The following is a 15,466-nucleotide window of genomic DNA, read 5'->3' as shown; positions in this document are numbered from 1 at the left end:
TTTTTAAAACCTGAATTTAAGGAAATGTTACAGTTCACCTCAGTGAAAATACACACTTGTAACCCTTTTTCTTAGGTCACCATGTTGGCCCCACCTATTGTTGTTTTGATATTCTCAACAGTGATCTGTGCAGAGCGAAGCCAACAACAGCCAGATCATGCTGAGGAAGACCAAGATGCCCTTGCAGATGGCGACGGCGACGACAGAATCTCCCCGGTGATCTGGGCGAACAAAGAGTTTGCCTTCCGCCTGTACAGAAATTTGGCAGGTCATGCTGCCTCTAAAGGAGAGATCAAGTTCTCTCCAGTTAGTGTTTCTGCTGCCTTGGCTGCTCTCTCTGTGGGGGCGCGGGGGGAAACCCACCAGCAGCTTTTCAGCAGCTGAGTTTATGCATGTCCTGAAGCAGTTGTATTATGCCGACAGCTTCAATGTTGACTTCACCAAACCTACAGAGAGCGCCGATACCATCAACGGGTATGTGTCAGGTAAAAACCAACAGAAAGATAAACAAACTGGTTGAAAGCCTGGATTCAACCACGGTCATGTATCTCCTCAGCTACATCTACTTCAAAGGTAGGTCTTCGTGCATTTGGTTGCTTTATTTTGGCTTTAATATATGAACTATGTATGCAAATGTGTCTGTTTTCAAACAGGAAACTGGGAAACCCAATTTGACCCAAAGCAGACCAAGCCAGAAGTGTTCAGAATGGATGAAATTAATGAAGTTCAAATCCTTCTTCCTTGTAGGGCAGCTCAAATATAAATCATTTTTGTTTGGTGTCCAGTTAACCAATTAAAGCTCTCCTTCATCAGGTTCCAGTCCAGATGATGAAAATGGAAGACGTTGTGGACACTAATTACGGCCAGGCCATTGCCTCATCTGTCCTCCACCTTCCCTTCAACAACTCCTACTCCATTTTGCTGCTGTTGTTGCCTGATCACATGGACACACTGGAGAACGACATCAAGGCAAGGCAAGGCAAGGCAAGGCAAATTTATTTATATAGCACAATTCAGTACAAAGACAATGCAAAGTGCTTTACATGATTAAAATATAGCAAAATAAAAGAATAAAAGCAAGTAGGAATAAAATGTAGATGGAAAATAGAACAAAAAAGTGGTGATTCAGTTTACTAGAACAGTTGAAGGCAATCCTAAACAAATGTGTTTTTAATCTTGATTTAAAGGAACTCAGGCTTTCTGCACTTTTACAGTTTTCTGGAAGTTTGTTCCAGATAAGTGGAGCATAGGAACTAAATGCTGCTTCTCCTTGTTTAGTTCTGGTTCTAGGTATGCAGAGTAGACTGGAGCCAGAAGACCTTAGTGCTCTGGATGGTTGATACACTGATAACAAGTCTGTGATGTTTTTATGTGCTAAGCCATTCAGGGATTTATAGACTAACAGGAGTATTTTAAAGTCTATTCTCTGAGATACAGGGAGCCAGTGTAAGGACTTTAGAACTGGGGTTATGTGCTCTACAATATTAGTCTTAGTGAGGACGCGGGCAGCAGCGTTCTGGATCAGCTGCAGCTGTCTGATCCACTTTTTTTAGGCAGACCTGTGAAAACACCATTGTAGTAATCAATTCGACTAAAAATAAATGCATTGATTAGTTTTTCCAGATCCTACTGAGACATTAGTCCTTTAATCCTAGAAATGTTCTTCAGGTGATAGAAAGCCGACCTTGTAATCGTCTTTAGATGCTTTTGGAGGTTCAGGTCTGAGTCCATCACTACACCCAGGTTTCGGGCCTGATCAGTGGTTCGCAGCTGAAGCTGTGTGCTAACTTTTGATCTCTCCTCTATTGGTCCAAATATTATTACTTCTGTTTTGTTTTTATTCAACTGAAGAAAATTTTGGCACATCCACGTATTGATTTCTTCTAGGCATTTACTCAGTGCCTGAACTGGTTCATAGTCATCTGGTGAAATGGTGATGTTGAGCTGTGTGTCATCTGCATAGTTATGGTAGCTGATGTTGTTATTTTTTATTATCTGAGCTAGAGGGAGCAGGTAGATATTGAACAGGAGGGGACCCAGGATGGACCCTTGGGGAACCCCACATGTGATTTTTGTCATCCCTGACGTAAAGTTACCTACTGATACAAAAAATTCCCTGTCCTTTAAGTAGGATTTAAACCAGTTGAGAGCTGTACCAGAGAGGCCGACCCAGTTTTCCAGGCGTTCTAACAGAATGGAGTGGTCGACAGTATCAAATGCTGCACTGAGGTCCAATAGTACCAGCACTGTGGTTCTTCCACAGTCTGCATTTATATGGATGTCATTAAACACCTTGATAAGGGCGGTCTCTGTACTGTGGTGAGCACGGAAACCTGACTGGAATACGTCAAAGCGGCTGGTCATTGTTAAGAAGGTGTTTAATTGTTGAAACACAGCTTTTTCAACAATCTTACTGATAAAGGGGAGGTTTGAGATGGGCCTGTATTTCTGGAGTAGTAGTTTGTCTAAATTGTTCTTTTTCAACAGTGGTTTGATAATTGCTGTTTTTAGGGACTGGGGGAAAACACCTGACAGAAGGGACGTGTTAATTATCTGAGTCAAATCAGATGCTATGCCAGGTAAAACTTTTTTAAAGAAAGCTGTGGGTAGAACATCAAGGCAGCAGGAGGAGGAACTTGGCTGCTGAATGATCTCATCCAAGCTTTTGTGGTCTATTTGGCTGAATAGGGACATTTTGTCAGGATAAGTTCCGGCTGAATACGGCTTTGGTTCTAGAGTTGGTGTGGATGTACAAACTGATCCTCTAATTTTTAGGATTTTCTCAGTAAAGACTTTAGCAAATTCATTGCAGGCCCTGGTGGAGTGGAGTTCAGAAGCCACGGACTCAGGAGGATTTGTTAATCTGTTGACTGTGGAAAATAAGACACAAGCATTATCAATGTTTTTCTTGATGATCTCTGAGAAGAAAGATTCTCTTGCATTTTTCAGTTGTAAGTTATATCTGTAAAGTCTCTCTTTATAGGTGTCGTAGTGAACCTGGAGTCTGTTCTTTCTCCACCTGCGTTCAGCTTTCCGACATTCCCTTTTTTCACTTCTAACTGATGGAGCATTTCTCCACGGAGATTTTTTTCTTCCCGGAAAGAACTTTCACTTTAACTGGAGCAATGCAGTCAATGATGCTTGAGACTTTAGACTGAAAGTTATCTACTAGCTCATCTACTGAGTTGCAGCCCAAGGTTGAAGTAGCAGAGTAAGCTTGAATAAAAGTTTCCGTGGCATTGTCTTTAAAGGTCCGTTTTCTTACGATGTCCCTTTGGCTAAATGAGTCACTGAAAATTATACATTCAAAGGTAACAGAAAAATTATCAGATAGGGCAACTTCAGTTACATTGACGTTAGAAATCTTTAGACCTTTAGTGATGATCAAGTCTAATATGTGTCCCTGTTTGTGCGTTGGCTGTTTAACATGTTGAGTTAAACCAAAGTTTCTAAGTGTGTCACACAGTTCTTTTGCACTTCTGTCTTCAGGGTTGTCAACGTGAAAGTTGAAGTCTCCAACAATAATTAAACAGTCATAATCAACACATATCACAGACAGCAGGTCTATAAAATCATTAAAAAAGTTTGATGTGGACTTAGGAGGCCTGTAAACATTCAGAAACATTTGGACCGGGCTCTTTACCTGGAGAGCCAGATGTTCAAAAGAGTAAAATTTTCCCAAAAACACCATTTTACACTTTAGTGAATCATTAAACAATGTTGCTACTCCTCCACCTTTCTTTTGCTGTCTGATCTCACAACGAAAATTGTAGTTTGGAGGAGTCGACTCCATCAGAACATCAGTCCTGCTCATGTCACTAAATGACTGGAATGTATGAAAGCAAGGTTAGGGGAATCTACACTTATCTGTTCTTTTCAGATCAGTGCTTAATATAACATTTTTATTTCCTATTTTCCAAAAAAAAAAAAAGGAAGAACAGGATCTTTGTTCCCAAGTTTTCCATCAAGACCTCCTACAAGCTGAATGACGTGCTGACTGAAATGGAAATGGCAGACATGTTTGGGGATCGTGCTGATCTCACTGCAGACGGACAGAAACTGCTTTTGTCTGAGGTAAAGAGTGGGAGCTGAAGAGAACATTTTCCTTTTTATTGGGATGAACAGTTTTTCACTCTCTGCTTTCATTGTGCTGTAAAGGTTGTACACCAAGCGACCCTGGACGTTGACGAGGCCGGAGCCACTGCTGCAGCTGCTACTGGTGTCGGTATCATGGTCTACTCCCTCTCCCAAACCCCAGAGCTGAAGTTCAGCCATCCTTTCATGGTGATGATCATCAAGTGCCAGACAAACATTTTTCTTCATGGGCAAGATCGTCAACCCGAACCTCTGAGGGAGAAATTGCAGCTTTGTCATTGCACATTTAATAAAAACTTAATTTGAGACATCTTGCTAAAATCATTGTTTATTGGGATCGCTTTTTTCTTGTAATTTTTAGAGAATTACAGGACTGAAAGCAAGTGTTAAAGTTAACTGGTTGTCACTTTGGAGTTCTGAAAATGTTAAGCCTTACTTAAAAACCTAAAGTGATGGCAACATGCAAAGTGAACTTAAGATTTTTAACAGACTATTCAATGCTACATGGTATTAATGGACACCTAATGATGTGTATTTGAAATATTTGCTTTTGAAAGAAAAATTTCTATTGAAGAATGCCTTTTCTTCAATAGAAAATGGTGGAAATTGGGGCAGCATGATGTTGGGGAAACGTGCAATACTAGTGAATAGTTTGTTAACAATAGGACTTGTGCAAAATAATTTTTAAACTGGAAATGTTCTGAATTCGTGTCATAGCAAACCGACCCAAGACGATGAGTACTTTATCCCTCAGTCAGCCATGGGGGTGTAATTGCCATTCAAAATTTCCATCACTTCTGGTGTGTGTGTGTGTGTGTTTTTAAAAGGCATTGAAAACTTGTTTCCTAATGTCTTGATCACATTACCACCTCTTAACTGTCTCAAAGTTTTTATTTTGGCCTGAAACATTTTTTAGATGTAGACTTAGATCTACAATGCATATTTAAGTACTTCTTAATACTTATGTTAATCCAAGCTGTTGTGGGATATGGATGCTGCTTAGTGTGATATAGAGAGAACTCTGCAATGTATTGTGCAGACCTAGCTATAAAACGCCAGCCAAGCAGCCAAAAATGTTCTGTTGTATTTGCAAGTTAGATAGAAACACTGCTGTGGTTGAAACTTTCTGAGTTATGATACAATAGCAAAAGTTCCAAAGGCATGCAGTGTTCAAAATATTTATAAAAGGAAATCATACGAAAAATGTAAGATTTCATTGGTAGGCTTTCAAACTTGGCTGAATCTGGAGAGATTGTTGTCATGACCATTTTGGCAGTCTGTGCATAAGTGTCTTTATTACTTTCAGCAAATTTAGTAAACTGTATTCTTTTTGCATCCATGGGATTTATGTTAAACTACTCCACTCCTTTGTGCTCAGTCTCTTATAGGTATTTATGTTCCCACTTATGGGCATTTGTAACCTTGAAGTCTTAGTTGGATCTGGGCAAATGTGTAAATTCTTAACTAATTTGAATAATTATTTATTGTCAGATACATTTTAATAGACTTGGCGAATTGCAAATGGAGAAGTAATTTTTTTTTCTCAACCCAAGTTGACTAAAATCACACTTTTGAACCTTTTGAAACCTAACCAGGGGAATTCTGGGAAAGACAGCTCTTTGTTCAGCCAGAATAAATCTTTCTCCAAACAACAGGGACAGCTATTAGTGAAATTATGAATGTTTTTTATTGATAACTCTTAAAGGCTCTTAAAATCAATACCAAATTTAACAGGCACCCAATATAAATCTGCTAAAACTGGGATGATGAGGTCATGCCTTCTTGTATCTGCTAAAAGATGTTAAGCATTAGTCCTGCACTGACTGCAGGTATATATTTCCCAACCCTAATTAAAAGGAGTTGCAGTTGTCTAATTGCTCAAATGGCCCTCAGCGGCTGGATTAAGCAGGAGGCTTGAGGCAGAGACAAGGTGCAGACCAACCAGGAGTTTGTTCACCATCTTTTACTGTAACAGGTACACAAAAGGGAAAAAGGTTTTAGCAGCAACTCCCAAGGATCTTTACTGGCAGCCTTTTGTGATCTGCCACACCCCCGGGTTAAAAGACCTGCAATGAAACGGAGAAAACAAAGAACATATGTGAGCTAACAAACATCTACAAACCGACTAAGCATCCAATACTTTATTTAACAAATATTATCTGACACTTAGAAATATCTAAAAATTCATTTCAATTCCCAATTTAAATCCATTTTATTAAACCTTAAAGTGCACTCTTTAAGTTCCCCCTTCTCAGTCCATAAGTGGACCCTTCCAGAACCTTTTAAAGGTGCTCAGGCCCCCCAGGGAATCATCTTGGGACAACTTGACATCATCGTCTTCATCCGTCCCAGTTTGGAAGCCTTTTCACTGACTGCTGGAGAGGAGGTGGCTGACCACTAAAGGAGTGAGAAGAATATATTGAATTTTAAAGGCAGTTTCATTTTTGGTATATTGTAGATTGTGAAAGAGTTGGCTAGTAGTAATGACTGGGTTTCAGAGGATGAATATATATGGATGTAGTGATAGTGGAGAATAAGAGAGGAGGAGGAAAGTAAAAGTTTAGTAATAGAACAGCGTATAGGAGACAGGCTTTTGAGGATGAGGAAGAAAGAACTGAAATAAGAAATTAATGTTGGAAGATTTCAAAGTCATTCTTAAATTTAATGAGGAGCCAGAAATGGTTGGAATATGTCCTATTATAGTTTATTAACTGGATTAAAGAAAGAGCTTAGAGATGTAGCATTAGCCGAAGTTTTGTGATGGAAGTTTGCTTATTTGTAAAAAGTGATTTTGGGGAGTGACTTTAGGGATTCTTGTGTGGGAAAGTGCTGTTGAGTTTTAGAAAGTAATAAAATGAGAAGTTGCTGGCATTAAACAACTATGGGCTTTCAGGAATAGAGAAAAGGTGGGTAGCACTTTTTTTAAAGATAAAATACTCCCTGAGCAGTTGCCTTTCAGATGCTACAAGTGTCCAAGATATGGCCACACAAGGGCAAACCAAAGGTGTGGTAGATTTGAGGGTGAACATCTTTATGGTTAATGTGGAAGTAATCCTGTAAAATGTTGTGACTGTGGAGGAAGTCACTCTGCAGAAAATATTTTTAGACTTGTACAACAAGGCAGGCTGTAAGAGAAAGGAAAATTGCCAGAACAAATTGAAAGAAGAAATTATTGTTCAAATTTGTAAACCTGGAAACGATCGTAATTTAACAGGAAATCATAGGTCAATGGCTCTCACATCTTCTTTTGGTAAAATGATGGGGGGGGACTATAATTGACAGACTAGTATATTTATTAGAGTTTAAGGAGAAATTTAAATGTTATCAGTTTAGATTTAAAAGTACTTTAGACCCAGCTATGTTTAGAACATTAAAATAGATTACCTCAATTTTTTTTTTTTTTGGGGGGGGGGGGGGGGGGGGGTTGCGGCTCTAGTGGCTCGCTTTTTTCTGAATGTAGGCTGACAGGAAGAGGGGGAGAGACATTCGGCAAAGGACCGCGGGTCAGATTCAAACCCGGGTCGACCGCATCTAGGACTAAGGCCTCTGTATAAGGGTCGCACTACCCACTGCGCCAAGTGCACACCCCAGATTAGCTCAATTTGAATAGCCTTTTTTCTCTACATCTACAATATTTCAAGTATAGCAGTTCCAATTTTATATAGGCCACACATGAAATATTTCAATGTGAAAAGGAAGAACTGAAAATAATATGTTCCCTTTAAGAAGTGTAATAGTTTGAGAAATGTTTTTCAAGAAATCTTTATCTTATTTAACTGGAAATAGTTAATCAAAAAAGTTAAGCAATTGAGCAATTCAGCTGTTTTTTAAGTTTAACCACAGACATTCAAGTATTTTTCCATCTTATTTCAACATGTTTTCTAGCAAAAAAATATTATTTTGTATAAACATCTGAATTGTGATAAGTGTCAAAGTGGATGAAACCAAAATGTTTTAGAGATACATGATTTTCATCAGAACCCTTAACAATCAAGGGTACTAATAAGCATTAAGATATTTTATATTTTACCGTAAAATAACGTATTGTGCATTATTATTAACTTGTTATTGTTTTTTTGTGCTTTTATTGAACCCTTTCCAAACTGCAATGTCATGATTAGTAGCGACTGGTCGACTGTTACACAGCTGAAATGTAGAACAAATAAGAAATTTGGAAAGAGAATAAACAAAATCAAATTTTACCTGGTCGTTAATATAAACAGAGGCTCTTTCCCCTCCAGCCTGTAGTAAGAGGGAAAACTGAGTTGCAGCCAGAGAAAGGTAAGTGGTTTACACATTTTATAGAAAACAAATGCTCTTTGTTTTTAAAGTTTATGTTGAAATGTTTTTCCAGAACATGAGTAGAGTTTTAATAACATGTTAGATTCTTCATTTAAAATCCAGCTCTACAATGAAACAATTGCTTTGAGATGGTGGGGGGGAAAAAGCCTGTTTTTTAGTATTTGTCCATGCCATAAAGTGTCACAAAGGAAATCAAAGCAAATCATCTTAAAGAGTTTGAGTTTAGCTTTTCCGTTTATTATATATTGTGTGAAATTTTGTCAGATCTGACACATGAAGAAAATAAATTAATCACTTTAATCAAGATGGCTGTCTATATGGAAAACTGATATATTTTTATGGAGCAAACCAAGACTTGTATATTAATCTAGAACCTGTAGAACCAACTTAGTAGGTTTTGAGATTTCACCAGGTCTATGTGCAACAACATATATTGTGTAAGCAAAACAAATAGCACTTTTGACTCTTTGTTTCAGTTCACGATGCATGCACCCCTGGCTCTCTGGATCTTATCAGCAGTGGTCTGTGTAGGGAGAAGCCATCATCACATAGGGCACGGCGAGGAGGCCCAAGGCCCCACTGGAGATGGCAGTGACAACAAAATGTCGCTGGTGACCTCGGCAAACAAAGAGTTTGCATTCCGTCTGTACACAAAGTTGGCAGATCATGCATCCTCCAAGGGCAAAAACATCTTCTTCTCTCCAGTTAGCGTCTCCACTGCCTTGGCTGCTCTGATGGTGGGGGCCCGGGGGGAGACTCACCAGCAGCTTTTCAGAGGGATGGGCTTCAGCAGCTCCCAGCTGGCTCAGACAGATGTAGACCAGGCCTTTCGTACACTCCTTGCAAACAAAGCATCTCATGAGGACCTCAGCCAAGGCACCGCCGTGTTCATGAACAACAGCTTCAATGCAAACCCTGAGTTCCTGGATGTCCTGAAGCAGTCTTATTCTGCCGAGGGCTTCAATGTTGACTTTGCCAACACCACAGAGAGCGCCGATACCATCAATCAGTATGTATCGGGTAAGACTAATGGGAAGATAGACAAGCTGGTAGAAAGCCTGGATCCAAGCACAGTCATGTATCTCCTCAGCTACATCTACTACGAAGGTAAATGGTCTCATGCGACGAGATCTCTCTCCTCTTTCATTGTGAAGTAATTTTTTTTAGGTGATATGATTGTCTTCACTTGAACAGGTAAATGGGAAACTCAGTTTGATCCTCGGGAGACCTTTGAGGACAGGTTCAGAGTGGACGAAAGCAATGAGGTTCAAAGTCATACATCCAAACAGGCGGAGCAGATATGAGGCATCTTGTATTTATTTTCCAACCAACTAACTGTCCATCTTTCATTCTCCAGGTTCAAGTCCAGATGATGAACATGCAAGACGATGTTAATACTTATGATGACCAGGCCATCAACACAAAAGTCCTCCACCTGCCCTTCAACAACTCATACTCCATGCTGCTGCTCCTACCTGATGATATGGCAGTGCTGGAGCGCAATATCTCCCCCGCACATGTTACTAAATGGTTGAAGTGGACGAAGTCAGAGTAAAGAAATTCTACATTACGTACCAATTAATGTTTTTTTCCAAGTCATGATTGATGAGTGCTTAAAATTGTGTGTGTGTGTGTGTTTTTTTTTAGGACATACAAGATATTTGTTCCCAAGTTTTCCATCAAGACCTCCTACGAAATGAATGATGTGCTGACTGGAATGGGAATGGTAGACATGTTTGGGGATCGTGCAAATCTGAGCGGCATTGCAGATGACCTGTTTGTCTCTAAGGTAAAAAGGCAGCAAATGAGAAGAAAAAATGTCTTTGCTCATGTTCTGTTGACATGTTTGACCCGCTCTGCTTTGATTGTGCTGTAAAGGTGGTGCACCAAGCCACACTGGATGTTGCTGAGGCCGGAGCCACAGCTGCAGCATCCACCGGTATCCAAATATGGCTACTTTGCTACTCCGAGTACCCAGAGTTGTGGTTCAACCGTCCTTTCATGGTGATCATCACTGAGCGAGTTCCAGAAAACATTCTCTTCATTGGCAAGATTGTCAACCCAAACCTCTGAGGGAAAAGATCCCATCTTTGTTAGTACAGACTAATACAAAGAAAATACTTTGTGTGGTGTATTGTTCTCACTTCATACACAGATGAGATGCATTAACATTTGTATTTGCTGCTCCTGAATAAAGAAATGTCCTAAAATAAATGCAACACAAAGCCAAACTGTCTGCATGACATCTGATTGAATTAAAAAGGATTTGAAAAATAGTGATCACTGGGAAATTTACAACAGAAAAACTCAACAGTGTACGTTTACCTGGACTTGCAAGGGAAAACCTTTATTTGGCAAATTTTTTTAGTGATCATTTTAGTGTAGATTATGTAAAAGGACCGGCTTTTTGGTCCAGTTCCCTTTTCCCTTGCTTTCTGATGAATACTTCCTGCCTTAGCTCTCCTAATTCTCTAAAAGTTTTATTATTTCATGTGTTGGTTTTATTCAAAAAGGGAAAAGTAGGACTTTGTTTATAATATGAGCAAGCGAAGTGCATGATTAAACAAAGTGCACCCTTTTCAGTAAGGTTATACCTGAGGCTGCTACTGTGCACAAAAAACTTGTGGTGTAATGTTTAATGTCTAATATGGCATGTACAAAAAGTATACTTGCATAACAGTGTGCAGTAGCTAATCCATGCAAATTTCTCACCTGCCGTTAAATTTTGCAACAGCTACACAAACTTTGATTTACATTAGAAAACCAAAAAGTGCTAAAACTCACTAAAATCTATTGAAATTTAATTTTGTTTAGTTTTATTCAGCCTTTGGCTGCACCAAACCTGAAGTTTGTTTTTTTTCACAAGTTTGAGAGTTTATGGTTTAAAAAACAGAATCACTTTTAGCATTTATACAATAACGTAACACACCCCATAATGATGGAAAAAAACTCAGTCAGATGTAAACTGTGAATTCTTCTGTTTTTGTCACATGTAGCTGTAAATGCACATCAGTCTGTGCACTGAGGAGCATGAAAGGCATATGAATCATCGAGGGGCTCTTTCATGCTCACTGAAAAATGTGGTCGGATGAGCAGATTAATTCCTAACAAATCAAAGGTGATTATTCCTAAAGTGGCGACTATCATATATGCCAATAAATGGCTGCGTAAAGTGGTGCATGATTGTAGAATGGCAGTGTTGGCACTGCTGGAGGATATCGCTGATGGAAGAATGCATCGTCTTTTCAGAGATCCTACCTATCTGGAGGGCACATGAGGATCAATTGGTTCAGATTGCCCAGGGTAGTTATTTGTTAACTGGCTCCAGCGCTACAGAAGGAAACCAGGAGGAACCACGTGTTGCCAGTGCCAAAGTCTAGTTTCAGGTCCTATCTCTGCTGCGTTCTCTGCAACCGGAGATTTTCAGAGGAAGCTGTCATCTCTGAGCCGCCCTACACCTGCCCCCTGGGACGGCCCCATAAATTGTTTAGATAAGTTCCCTAAACCAGGGTCTTACTTGCAGCAAGGAGCCAATTTCCAAATGTGATCAGAGCTCTGACTGCAGTCGTATTGCTTTAGTCATGCTCAGGATTCCGCTATACCATCATAACAATTATATTCATTACAGTTTTTATAGACTGCTTTGACGCAGCAGTCAACTCAAAACCCACATTTTTCAAAACAGTTAACGCAGAGGTCTAAACAGTGGCACCAATGGTCAAAATGAAACATTTTGTTTGCAAAAGGCTCCAACTCTGCCAAAACATTTAACTTATGATCCAAAAGCACATTTTGCCCTCAAACAACACAACTTGCACACAAATGTTTGAGCCCTTCCAATCATTCGTTACACAAGGGGCAACAAAATACAAAGCACCACACTCAATATGAATCAGTGCAGCATTGCTGGTTCATTGTAGACAAAGACTGTATGCAGCTTACATGTCAGTGTCATTTGTAATCAAATTTGCCTTTTTGCAAAAAAAGGATCCAGAAGCAAATATGTTGTGATGCAAATTTTATTGATTTTATACAAATGAAATATTCCAAAAAATGAAAGATTCCAACAGAAAATACTAGGGCTGTTTGTTCCTCTAGTCCATTCTGTCCTGACGAATAGGCCACATGGCCTCATCTTTGTCACATTCAATATTTTCCCTTGCAATGCACCTAGGGAAAATTCTTCTTGCATGCCTCTGCATCTACATCTTGTGCAGCAGCAGTCATTGCATTGAGCAAGGGCATCTGCTCATAGGAGCAGTGATCATATACTTTTCATTGCCATGCACTGAAGAATTCCTCTATAGGAATAGATACAGATGTATATACTGTATAGCAGGAATACCTGCTGTCCTGTCGAAAAACTCTTACAATGGATGCAACCGTGTTTCTATTGAGAAAAGTTTGGACTCTTTGTCCTGCACCTCTAAGTGAAAGGCCATGATTTACCACATGATCAATCATAGTTGCCTAAATTTCATCTGTAATGAGCCCTTCCAGCTACACTGCCACCTCACACACGGATTCCTCTTCCTCATAATCTTCTTCCCCTGACCCATCTACCTCTTACTCTGACTCTCATCTGCCTTACGTTGATCATCCATGCTTGCAAAGAACAATACACAACATGACACCTTTTACGTAAAGCCTGCAAACTGACTGCAAATTGAAAAATTGTGTAAAGAGGTGTCAATCAGGTGCTTCAGTGATTTCATTCTGATCAAGAAGTTTCTAAGAGCTTGGGACATATAGTTTCTGTTTTGCTACCACAGCTAAAGCAATGGAGTTTGGACTGCATGAATGACATCTGTGTTAACTGTTTAGCAAAAGGGTGGGGAAAATGAGTCAAACCAATGAAAATGGGTTGACTCGTTTGCAAGAAGTGTCTTTTGCTCTGCAGAGATGGTGATGCTGAAAACTGAGAGGTTGCCAGTTTCTTCAAACAGTTCAAAGCAACCAATAAAAACTGTAACAGGTGTCTGGAGCGAAAAAGGAGCAGACTCAGTATGTGCTGGTTGGGACTGCAATACTTTTATGTAACATCCAGGCTTGTTTTAAAGTTTTCAAGTATTCCACAAAGCGTGTGTGGGGACAGACTTCCAGCAAAGATAGTAACAGGAAATCATTGGTCAATTGCTCTTACATTTATTTAAAATATAGCTCTACAATGAAACAATTGCTTTGAGATGGTGGAAAAAATGGTCACTGGTGTTATAGAAATATAATCATATATATTATAGTGTAGCTTAAAGTAATACAGATGTTAACTTTAACCCAGTAACCTAAAGAAATGGATGTGTGTGAAAACAAAGGGTGCATGCAAACTTCAGATAGATACCAGGAGCAGGAGGCACCAAGGCCATATGACAGTCTTGTAAGTGATAACGCTGTTAAAATGTTTGCATGAGGGTGTATGTTGTTGCAGTCAAACTCCCAGGAACCAAGCTAGGAGATAGATTATATTTAAAAGTCAAAGGTTAGGAAACAGATGTGTGCAGCAGACTGAATGTCTCATGTAGGTCCAGCCCCGCTTGGACTGTCTGTGTTAAAAGGGGGGGGGTGTGTATGTGTTGAGACAAGCTTCAGACACAGGCAGAGAACTTAAGGTATTCGATGCTGTGATAAACGTGTAAGTGTCTCCCACTTTGGAATTCCAAATTGTAATAAATATATGTTTAACTTTTGTTTATGCCTCTGAATTCACTGCTTTTTTTTTCTCTGTGCCAAATCTTCGAACGGGTGAGACGAGAAGGGGGGGGGGCGTTAAACGGGCCCTACAGGTGTCTCGTTAACTGGAGCCGTGACCCGGGTTTGGCTGTGAGTAAAAAGAGTCTGTTTGAATATTGGACACGAAGGAGGACCTTGCCATAAGCATCACGGGTCGACCCAAAACAGGTAAGGAGATTTTTTCTCCATTGGCAAACCGTTAGTTGTGTAGGCAAAATTGAGTGATGCTTTTGGTTTTAGGGAATCTCTTCTCAAAATATCAGAGGCTGAACAGTACAAATAGGTTTAAATAGAATTTATGTTGAAACCGAGAAATGAGAGAATGAGAGTTATCTGTATGTCCACGTCGGAAAACCGTAAAATAAGAGAAATAAAAAATATACAGTTAAAACTTAAATGTTGAAGCTGTAAAAGAAAAGACAATAAAAAATATAAAATACAAAAATAAAACAAAGTCTCGGAAGTTGGTCGCTCCCTCTCCAGGACTGACGAGTCTGGTGAATTTTAAGACTGAGGTGGAACGTTACCTCGGAGGAAGGAGACACTCCAAAGAAACGTAGCGATGGGACGGCCGAGAATACAAAACCATCTAAAAGTTGAGGCTAAGACAGCAAGACCTTTAAAGTGAGCTGTAAAAGAAGATAAGAGATTAAAAAGGGGCCCCAGGAGAACAATAGAATTGCTCTCTAACATCAGAAACCTGATGTACAATGATTAGACGCGGAGTTATTAAAAAAATAATGTTTTCGTGGAGTGGAAGGGTATTAAAAGGAGACCCTCTGCGCGCGCAAGGCTGTCTGTCTTAAACGTTGTCTGTCCTGGTCGGTTTAACAATTTTATTTTGGTTTAAATGGGATCCATCGTGTGAATGTTTAGAAGCTCCGGTCTGAGTCTGTCTCTGTGTGTGCGCGGCTTCGAAGTCTCTTGTGTGTGTGTGTGTGTGTGTGTGTGTGTGTGTGTGTGTGTGTGTGTGTGTGTGTGTGTGTGTGTGTGTGTGTGAACGGGTGGTTACGCATGCGTATGGCTGTGAATAGCTTTGCATGTGTTCTTTTTGCGGTGGAAAAGTACTGAGTCAGGAAGCTGTGTATAGCCAGTTACAATAGCCCGGATCATGGCGGGAGCTTTTGATCAGGAGTTTCAGGATGATGCATGGGGATCTGCCCCTTGGACGTCCTTGGGTGAACAAGTAGAGGCGCTGATGGGTTTTGTTGAAACGCATGAAAAGTTAGATAAAAAGACCCAGTCGGCGTGGAGACAGAAAGTGCTTGGAGCCGTTACAGCAGAAGAGAAACGGCTGGAACACAGCGAACCCCTGGGCAAATATTTGGTGAAACAATATGCT

At 39.9% G+C, this 15,466-nt stretch overlaps 2 protein-coding genes and 1 pseudogene across 2 annotated transcripts in view; all 3 read left to right on the top strand.

Moving 5' to 3' along the window:
• The first annotated feature begins 50 nt into the window (after positions 1-50).
• On the top strand, positions 51-4,936 carry LOC118565003 (annotated as a pseudogene).
• A 1,457-nt stretch (positions 4,937-6,393) lies between these two features.
• Positions 6,394-10,470, top strand: LOC118565000 (serine protease inhibitor 2.1-like). Its single transcript, XM_036144515.1, has 6 exons — positions 6,394-6,500; positions 8,874-9,504; positions 9,592-9,662; positions 9,755-9,948; positions 10,045-10,186; positions 10,276-10,470. Exons 2-6 carry the CDS (start codon positions 8,880-8,882, stop codon positions 10,468-10,470), a joined length of 1,227 nt encoding a protein of 408 aa, XP_036000408.1. The 5' UTR covers positions 6,394-6,500; positions 8,874-8,879.
• Positions 10,471-14,155: 3,685 nt separating this feature from the next.
• The window catches only part of LOC118565005, a 2,516-nt gene continuing 1,205 nt past the window's right edge, over positions 14,156-15,466 (top strand). The window contains exon 1 of the mRNA XM_036144516.1: positions 14,156-15,466. Coding sequence (XP_036000409.1) covers positions 15,236-15,466 — 231 coding nt within the window. The 5' untranslated portion in view covers positions 14,156-15,235.

This window comes from Fundulus heteroclitus, chromosome 12 (assembly GCF_011125445.2).
Source record: "Fundulus heteroclitus isolate FHET01 chromosome 12, MU-UCD_Fhet_4.1, whole genome shotgun sequence".
NCBI lineage: Eukaryota > Metazoa > Chordata > Actinopteri > Cyprinodontiformes > Fundulidae > Fundulus > Fundulus heteroclitus.
The sequence above is the reverse complement of the archived record's forward strand: the minus strand, read 5'-3'. Positions and strand labels throughout refer to the sequence as shown.